Raw genomic sequence first — 10,462 nt, 5'->3', positions numbered from 1 at the left:
GGCAGGAAGAGTTCATTTGTCTCTGGTGTGAAATGTTTCCCTGAAGCCGAACTGATCAGATTCAACTCAACGTCTGCCTGAAGAAAAATACGATTTAACATTTAGAATCACAAGTTCTCCTCAAGAAGGTAATGCAGAGTTGACTTTTAACTGTTTATGAAAAAGTAAAAAGTACAACATGTACCTCTGAGATGTAGTACAGTAAAAAGTACAACATGTACCTCTGAGATGTAGTACTGGTTTACTGATTCATTGGGTACATTCATTAAATAAATATTCATGTTATCAGATATTCATCATATTCATAAATCCTAACTGGTTCTTTAATCATTGCAGTAGTTCTGAGGAAGACAACAAATACACAAATACACCAATTTAGTACTTTTATTGTGACCAAAACCATAATTCAATACAAAAACAGAAGGTACTTAATGAAATATAGCTTCCATCTTTAAAGCAGTAGAAGAATAAGTTTACAATGTACAATACTGATCATTTCAATCAATATTAATTATTTGATTAATACATTTATTATAATAACATGACAGATTAGAGTAACTGATCTGTTCACCAACTGATTCATTGCACAGAGAAGGTTTCTGTGTCCCTCAACAGAAGATGATGCAGCACTTAACTGATTCTGATGTTCATATTTATGTTCTTTAATGTCACAAAGAGCTCAGAAAGAAACTGATCACAAGCATTGTTGTTGTTAGCAGACTTATTAACTCATCTTTGTTAGATTATTAACATTTCACCGCATGTTATGATGGTAATGGTTCAGACACCCACAGAACTACAGAGACACTGAGGAACCGGACCAGAACGAGAACCCAAAGCCAGGATAAAGAGGTTCAGTGAATGTGGTGTTGAAGGTGTGGAGGTGGATCAGTGTGTCTGAGGAGACTCTGTAGAAGGACAGAGAGCCAGCAGGACAGTCCACATACACTGCTACTCTACTAGAGGAGGAGGAGGTGATGGGTGTTAATGTCTTATTGTGATATACAGAGTAACCACCATCAGAGCACCTCAGACTCCAGGACTGATCGTTCCCTCCAAACCAACAGTCTTTACTGTCTCCTCTCCTTCTGATTCCTCTGTAACTCACTGATATAGAAACCTCTCCTCTCCACTCGACCTCCCAGTAACAGCGACCAGTCAGACTAGTTCCACACAGCAGCTGCTCCCTGACATCAAACCTGTCTGGATGATCAGGATATGACTGAACCTCCATCACACGTGTCACCTTCCTGTTGTTGCGAGACAGTTTGAGGTTTCTGTGTACTGTGTTTGTGTCGAGTGTGAGTTCACAGGAATCTGATGGAGAGAACAAGACACAACACAGCTGCAGTTATTAATCTATCATCTGTTTGATGATGACATCAGAGATGTGAATGAGTGATGTCACAGTTTAAAGATGCTTTGTTTTCATGGATCAATCTAAATAAACACTTACATTTCCTCAGACCTGGTCTCAACCATCGGTCTCCAGCAGGCTCCACCCTGATAGGAGTATAGAGGTCATCCAGTCCAGCAGACAGCAGCCTCACTCCTGGACCATTGTAGCTCAGGTCCAGCTCTCTCAGACGGGAGGGGTTGGATCTCAGAGCTGAGTCCAGAGAAACACAGCCTTCCTCTGTGACCAGACAGCCTGACAGCCTGCAAACCACATACAGAAGAACCCTCTGTGAACATGTGGCGGTACGTTCTGGGTACATTTTTAGTTCAGATACAAGTTTAGAATAAACCTGGAGCATCCTGCTGGAAGGTAATTCTGAGCCTAGAAGCTAACGTTTAGTTAAAGGTCCTTTGAGACATTCCGACGCAGGTCTGCAGTCTATCATCTTATGTAAATCTGATTTGAAATAGTCATATAATATGATAGTAATATAACAATTAAATGGGTGAGTTGATCCTGACCTGAGACTCTTCAGTTCACAGTGTGGACTCTCCAGTCCAGCAGACAGCAGCTTCACTCCTGAATCCTGCAGGTCGTTGTTGCTCAGGTCCAGCTCTCTCAGACTAGAGGACTGGGAGCTGAGAACTGAGGACAGAGCTTCACAGCTTCTCTCTGAGAGGTTACAGCCACTCAGTCTGAAGAAGCAACAGAAAACAAGTAATACATTCATTTATATTGTCTCTCCTGTTTAAAGATAGTCTTTATTGATTATTAAAGCGTACTTACAGAGCTTTGTTGGAGGCTTTGACCACTGGCAGCAGCCTCAGAAGAGCCTCCTCTGAAGCAGAGTATTTCTTCAGGTCAAACACGTCCAGATCTTTTTCTGATGACAGTAAGATGAAGACCAGAGCTGACCACAGAGCAGGAGACAGTTTATCTGTGGAGAGACTTCCTGACCTCAGGGACTGTTGCATCTCCTTCACTAGAGAACCATCATTCAGTTCATTCAGACAGTGGAACAGATTGATGCTTTTCTCTGGAGACACATTCTCACTGATCTTCTCCTTGATGTACTGGACTGTTTCCTGATTGGTCTGTGAGCTACTTCCTGTCTGTGTCAGCAGACCTCGAAGGAGAGTCTGATTGGTCTCCAGTGAAAGACCCAGGAGGAAGCGGAGGAACAAGTCCAGGTGTCCATTTGGACTCTGTAAGGCCTTGTCCACAGCACTCTGGTAGAGACGTGTTAGTTCAGGTTTGTCTCTAGAGACTTTAGACCACCAGGAGGTTGTTGGTTCTTCTGACAGCAGATTGACTCCAGAGTTGATGAAGGTCAGATGGACATGAAGAGCAGCCAGAAACTCCTGAACACTCAGATGGACGAAGCAGAAGACCTTGTCCTGGTACAGTCCTCTCTCCTCTCTAAAGATCTGTGTGAACACTCCTGAGTACACTGAGGCTGCTCTGATGTCGATGCCACACTCTGTCAGGTCGGATTCATAGAAGATCAGGTTGCCTTTCTGCAGCTGATCAAAAGCCAGTTTTCCCAGAGACTCAGTCATCTTCCTGCTCTCTGGACTCCAGTGTGGATCTGTCTCAGCTCCTCCATCATACTTGACCTTCTTCAGTTTGGACTGAACCACCAGGAAGTGGATGTACATCTCAGTCAGGGTCTTGGGCAACTCTCCTCCCTCTCTGGTCTTCATCACATCCTCCAGAACTCCAGCAGTGATCCAGCAGAAGACTGGGATGTGGCACATGATGTGGAGGCTTCGTGAGGTCTTGATGTGGGAGATGATCCTGCTGGCCTTCCTCTTATCTCTGAATCTCTTCCTGAAGTACTCCTCCTTCTGTGGGTCAGTGAACCCTCTGACCTCTGTCACCATGTCAACACACTCAGGAGGGATCTGATTGGCTGCTGCAGGTCGTGTGGTTATCCAGAGGCGAGCAGAGGGAAGCAGGTTCCCCCTGAAGAGGTTTGTCAGCAACACATCCACTGAGGTGGACTCTGTAACATCAGTCAGGACCTCATTGTTGTGGAAGTCCAGAGGAAGTCGACACTCATCCAGACCGTCAAAGATGAACAGAACCAGGAAGTCTTTAAGCCTGCAGGTTCCTGCTCCTTTGGTTTCACTGAAGAAGTGATGAACAAGTTCCACCAAGCTGAACTTCTTCTCTTTCAGCACATTCAGCTCTCTGAAAGTGAATGGAAATGTGAACTGTATGTCCTGGTGGTCTTTGCCTTCAGCCCAGTCCAGAGTGAACTTCTGTGTTAAGACTGTTTTCCCAATGCCAGCCACTCCCTTTGTCATCACGGTTCTGATTGGTTCCTCTCCTCCAGGTGAGGCTTTAAAGAGGTCTTCTTGTCTGATGGTTGTTTCTGGTCTGTGTGGTTTCCTGGATGCTGTTTCAATGTGTCTGACCTCATGTTCATCATTGACCTCTGCAGTCCCTCCCTCTGTGATGTAGAGCTCTGTGTAGATCTGGTTCAGAAGGGTTGGGTTTCCTGCTTTAGCGATCCCCTCAAACACACACTGGAACTTCTTCTTCAGGTTAGATTTGAGTTCACGCTGACAAACTGCAGCAAGAAGTCCTGAATGAACACAACAACAAAGAAGATCAGTGAGTCAAAGAATAGATTTCAACATGTCATTTCCTCAAAGAATGAGTCTATGAATACATGTTGGTCCATCTCTTGAGACTTTAGTAAACGTCCCATTTATCCAGCATGTTAAATCTTTAGAGAAATCCTCTTACTGCTCTGCAGACAGTCAGCCAGCTCCTCCTGCTTCATCCTCCTCAGGAAGTGCAGCGTGATCTTCACAAATGCCTCTCTGCTGCTCCTCCTCTGCTCTTCATCCTCACCGTTCAACACCTCCTCATCCTCCCTCTGACTCTCTAAGCATTCTGGGTAATCTGAACTCACAACCTTCTGGATCTTCTTCAGCTCGTTCTTCACAAAAGTGACGATGTTCTCCTCCAGCAGCTGGAACAGAACATTCTATGAATGACACAAACTAAAACCATGGAACCAAACATCAGATCCATGTTGGACAGACTGACACTCCACTGGTCTACAGAGTGCAGCATGGAGATGATTGTGAACAGAATAGATGTAAAAGTAGTTGTACATGTACAGACCATAAATATGGAGTCCAGGTGTGTTTGATGCTGCTGGGCAGACTGACCTCTGGGAACCTCTGAGCTCTCCTGGTCCTCTCTGTGGAGGAATCATGAAGAATCAGCTCACATTGTGTCTGTCCACACAGAGACCAACACAAAGTGTTTGGTTCCTCCAGACAGTAAAGTCTTGGCCGTACTGCTGATATCACTGGGAATCAACAGTCCAAGCTGCATTTCTTTGCAGTTTCGTGTGTAAAAACACCACAAAGTACTGCACCAAACCAGGGTTAGAAAGACATAACAGACTAAACCCTATTTTAAAGAAAGCAACTCTTCTGATGTAAAGAATTATAGGCCTATGCGTACCTCAACCAGAACAAGCTACTTGACCTACACCAGTCTGGTTTCATTCAGGCTACTCAACCGAGACCACCATCCTTGCAGTCACAGAGGAACCCCACATTGCTAGATCAGCCTTCCCACTCCCCTCAGTCGTCCTCCTGCTGGACCTTTCAGCGTTGTTGACACAGTGAACCACCAGATCCTCCTCCCCACCCTCCAAGAACTCAAGCTCTGCTCTCTCCTTGTTCACATTCTACCTCAAGGGTCACACAAACAGGATAAGTTGGAGAGAATCTGCGTCTGAACCTTGTAGCCTCATTATTGGAGTCCCTCAGGGTTTCGTTCTGGGTCCGCTCATCTTTTCTCTTTACCCCAAGTCACTTCGTTTTTTATACACTCGCATGGCTTTTCCTACCACAGCTATGCAGATGACACTCAACTTAGCCCGTCTTTTAGCCGCGAGCTAAACTTTGACAAGACCGAGCTGCTCTTCCTTCCAGGGAAGACATCACTGAAGACCTGTGCCGACCAGCTAGCAGAGGTGTTCACCAACATCTTCAACCTCTCCCTGCAACAAGCTGCAGTTCCCACCTGCCTCAAAGCCACCACCCTTGTCCCGAAAACAGTCACCTGCCTCAACGACTACCGCCCAGTCGCCCTGACCCCAGTCACCACGAAGTGCTTCGAGAGGATGATACTATCGCACATCAAGGACGTCCTCCCAGCAGACCTGGGCAGCCACCAGTTTGCGTACCGAGCAAACAGATCTACGGAGGACGCGGTCTCCATCACACTTCATACGGCCCTGTCTCACCTGGAGCACCCTAACACATACGTCAGGATGCTCTTCATTGACTTCAGCTCTGCCTTCAACACCATCATCCCCCATAAACTGGTGCATAAACTCAGGTCCAACATCTGGCTGAGTGGTGCTCGGACAACAACCTGGTCCTGAACACCACCAAGACCAAAGAAGTCATAGTGGACTTCAGGAGATCCAGGAAGACCACACCCTCTCCACTCTACATAAGTGGGGAGGAGGTGGAGAGGGTGGACAGCATCAAATTCCTGGGGCTCCACATTACTAAAGACCTCACTTGGTCCCTGATCACATCACACCTGGTGAAGAAAGCCCAGCAGAGGCTCTTCTTTCTGAGGAAACTAAAACGAGCTGGCCTGCCCCCTGAACTTCTGGTTAACTTCTACAGAAGCGTGATTGAAAGCATCCTCTGTCAGGGCTTTACTGTGTGGTATGCCAGCTGCACAGCAGAGAACAGGAGGGACCTGGCCCGTGTGGTTAAAACAGCACAGAGGATCGTGGGAGGATATATCCCAGCAATTGTCCCCTTGCTTATGTGCCTATTGATGTATTAAGGTAACTGGATACAGCATTTGGAGGCAGCGCTCTGTTCATTCCTATGAAAGTGGACTTCCGAGTCAAGATTTCAGAGGAAACTACCCGGATCTTTCGTCAATCAGATTTCTGTTCTATCATTCGTCTTTCTGGGAGTATTAAAGTTTTAGCGGTGGCTCTTCGTCCCTTTTATCTACCGAGCTAGTTTTCATGTTATTATTCAGTTCCACATCACCAGGGAGGTTTGGAACCAGAGCCTCGGACTCAAAAAGGTCCCGGTACCCAAAAAGAGGAACCCCAAAGTCTTCAACGACTCCAGACTGTATATAAGAAGTGGACGTAGTCATGGTGACGTCTCTCATTGGTTTATAGATGTTTTGAAGCCTCCAGTTTGGCCATTTCGCCGTCGCCATCTTGTTTTTTTGCAACCAGTAAACAGGAAGTGACCATATTAGGACTGAGGAGGAGTGACGTAGAGACGCCGTATACATCTCTGATAGAGACCTGTCAATCACTGTGTAGCCCCGCCCCTAAAGCATCCCCTGCTTTATGGTCTGTGTGACTCTAAATGGACCATCATTTACTAAATGAACATCATGCTGTATTGAAGAAGACTTGAAACTAGAGATTGAGACCATAAACTCATGTTTACAATGTTTACTGAGGGAATAAATCAAGAGAGAAGTAGAGTCATTTTCTCATAGACTTCTATACAACCAGAGGAGTCGCCCCCTGGTGGACACTAGAGAGAATGCAGGTCTGAACCGGTGTTTGCTGACGTTTCCTCTGGGGTAAACGCTACATGGCTGCCCGATCCAAAGTTGTGGCTAACTTCGAGGCTAGCACCCTTCACTTTAAAGAGCAAAAGGTGACAAACAAGCCAGTTTGAAGAAGACTAAAACTTTTGTTTGTTACTAATCGGTTGAGAGAATAAAAGCAGCGTTTTTACTATAAATCAGGTGAGAATAGAGGCGTTGATGAACGCTCCACTGGTTCCCTGGATAATTCATTACCTGGGTGTTTGGTCACTGTTTCTGAAACACAGTGGTGGATTCATGGACATGTCACTCTTTAAGGACACACAGCTGGGTTCAGGTTCATTAGGGTCCAGTTTCTTGTGCTTCCTGTTAGACAGAGAGAACAAAAAGGAAATTCACTTTTTAATCTTCAGCTACAGAAGCTGCTGGAAGAAAAGAAACTATCAACAAGAAAATGAAAGTAGTGCATGAATATGAGATATGAGTTTACAGATAATTAAAATCCCCAAACTGTCAGTCACCATCTTCCTTAGAGACTGACCTCATCACATCAATACAGCATCACAGAAAGAGGAGCGTCTGTATTCATGACGCCATCGACCATCATACATCATGCATTCATCAATACCAGCTGAACCTCTTCTCCAGTGCTTTTAACCCCATTCAGCCTCTGCTGCCCTGCAGCTGAACCATCCACTGGTTTCCTGGATAAGGACTTATAAAGTACCCACCAAGTAGCACCTGAAGACTAGGGGGAGCTTACTTAGTCTCTGGTTAGGCAGTCAGAGGGACGGGGCTGCAGTGATGTTAGCTGTGTGAGGGCTGTTCATACTGCTAGTGTTCGTTAACTTCTCTACGGTTAAGTTTGGGTTTTGTGTTCAGTCAGTCGATGTTTGCTTCCTTTGTTCTGGCTTCTGTGGAGGAATTCTCGAGAGAATAAAAGCAGCGTTTTTACTATAACTCAGGTGAGAATAGAGGCGTTTATGAACGCTCCACTGGTTCCCTGGATAATTCATTACCTGGGCGTTTGGTCACTGTTTTTGAAACACAGCGGCGGATTCATGGACATGTCGCTCTTTAAGGACACACCGCTGGGTTCAGGTCCAGGATCAGGTCCAGGATCAGGTCCAGGTCCAGGTTCAGTTGGACCGGGTCCTTCCATGGCGAACAGGAACTCCTAATAGATAATTCAACAGATTTTTAATGGAAGTATTTGACAAAATGTAAACAAATACAGAATAAAAAATGGGTCAGAAGTAGTGGTCTTGCTGATTCACTCCTCTGACAGCTTTAACTACTTTACAGATTCAGATTCATATAAAATAAAATCTATAATACATTATGACGTAATGTTATCGGTACATACACTCATTAAATATGTTTTGTGTTCACTACTAACATGTAGTTTACTTTTGTTCCAGCAGATGGCACCACGTGACTTGTTTTTTGCAGCAGGAGGGACTTTCCCAGTGTTTGTTCTGACACGTGGTGTGATGACGTAATGCGCAGTTATTTTTACAGTTTAAAATAAAAACGCCTTTATTTGAATTTATTGCTGCGTTCAAAAAATAAATCCGATCTATTCAAACACTTAATGTATTTTTTAATTTATTTTAATTTAAATAAATATTTAATTGGTATTTCACAAATATATATTGTAATTGTATTTATGATGCGTTCACGGTTGTAACGTTAAAGTAAATTCAGATCTTTCTGGTAAACTCTCTTCAACATAAACACAAATAAAAGATAAATGAACCGTTTTTAATCCGCTTCTTTTATTCACTTTATATTCTGTTCTTATTTCTGGTGTAACGTTCAGAGACTGACGGAGCTTCACCGACTCACGGTAATAACGTCTTCATGTTCAAACCAGCGACAATAACTCATTTATACTCTCACGTTCACACACAACGACCTGTAACTACAATAAAGACGGATCACACGAGTCTACGAGGTACTTCATGTACTTTATACTTTACTTTACCTTCAGAAGGAGTACACACGGAGGACTCGACGTTCAGAGGAAGTTACAGGAAACTACAGGAAGAGGCGAGGCTGTTAAAGAGAAATACACCAAGTACTGCTGCGAGTACTACCGCAGTATTTATACAGTAATACATTCTGTTTTTATACTGTGAACACAGAGACATATGGGGTCCAGACCAGGAGCTAGACCAGGACCCGGAGACCAAGACCAGGAGCTAGACCAGGACCCAGAAAGAAAAGAGTCAGAAAGAACTACTAGTACTTCTACTTCAGTGAGGTAGTAGTGTAGTACTAGTACTTCTACTTCAGTGAGGTAGTAGTGTAGTACTAGTACTTCTACTTCAGTGAGGTAGTAGTGTAGTACTGTCACTGGTAGTGGAGTATGTACACAGTGTAGTATTAGTACTTCTACTTCAGTACTAATGATGCTCAGCAGTAGTCAGTGATCAGAATAATACAGGATTATATACTGAAGGAGACATTCTACTCAGTGAGTACTTGTGATACTCTGAAGTACTTCTACCTCTAAAACACACGCAGCTGATTTTCTGAGCTCGTGTTTGTTGTTTTGGATCCTTCAGCGTCTCGTGATACAGACAGTAGAGTATATTTATATATATGACATGTACATACATATATATAAATATATATATATATAAATATAACTGACCCACATTTCACGAGCAGCTGCTCTTCTCATCGTTCAGTTTCACTTTAAACGTTAAACCGTCTGAAACAAACATGTCACAAAGAAAAGTAGAGGAAAGCAACGATTAAAATAATAATATTATTATTACTGTTATTGATAGAAACTGTATAAATATACATAAATATAGAAGTTAAATATTAATATAATCATGTATCATTTACTATGAATTAAATATATCAATTGAATATATCAATAAAAATTAAATATATGAATATAAATTAAATAAATAAATATGAATATCAATTGAAGATAGAAAATATAGAAATTAAATATATAGAAATTCATAATTTAATATAAATTCATTATATAAATACATCGGGAAAACAAATATATATAAATACAAATCAAATATACACATTCAAATGAAATACATACATATAAATTAAACATAAATTAATATTAATGAAATATAAATTAAATTAAATTGAGCATCTGAACATGAATTGAATGTGAATGTGAAGCTGCTGCAGTCAGCTGTCACTGAGGTCCAGACCTTCCGTCTAATTAAAGCCTGGATCTGGTTCCTGGTCCACTTTAAGTCTCAGAGACGCGTCAACGTCTTTCAGATAAACTTCTCAGAAGGTGACTCAGCGGTCAAGATTATAATCCATCACGTTCATAAAATACTAAACAGAATAAAACATCAGGACGTAACAAATGGTTCATTGTCACGTAGAGTTTTAAATTCTATAAAAGAAAAAATTAATGTAGAATAAAAGGAGTAATAAGTGAGATCAAATAGCAATACTGATGTCTTCATGGTTCCATTGTTTTGTATAATTACTCTTCAC

The 10,462-nt window shown here is 42.8% G+C and overlaps 1 protein-coding gene across 1 annotated transcript; it reads right to left on the bottom strand.

Annotated features, from left to right (window-relative positions):
- Positions 1–369: 369 nt before the first annotated feature.
- On the bottom strand, positions 370–9,005 carry LOC306715422 (protein NLRC3-like). Its single transcript, XM_079185787.1, has 9 exons — positions 8,961–9,005; positions 7,993–8,150; positions 7,229–7,339; positions 4,538–4,616; positions 4,154–4,382; positions 2,186–3,989; positions 1,921–2,094; positions 1,457–1,659; positions 370–1,317 (listed from the first exon to the last, which is right to left on the bottom strand). Exons 2-9 carry the CDS (start codon positions 8,133–8,135, stop codon positions 797–799), a joined length of 3,264 nt encoding a protein of 1,087 aa, XP_079041913.1. The 5' UTR covers positions 8,136–8,150; positions 8,961–9,005; the 3' UTR covers positions 370–796.
- Positions 9,006–10,462: the final 1,457 nt, after the last annotated feature.

Source organism: Pholis gunnellus, assembly GCF_910591455.1.
Source record: "Pholis gunnellus genome assembly, chromosome: 24".
NCBI lineage: Eukaryota > Metazoa > Chordata > Actinopteri > Perciformes > Pholidae > Pholis > Pholis gunnellus.
This window is presented reverse-complemented; position numbering and strand designations above follow the sequence as displayed.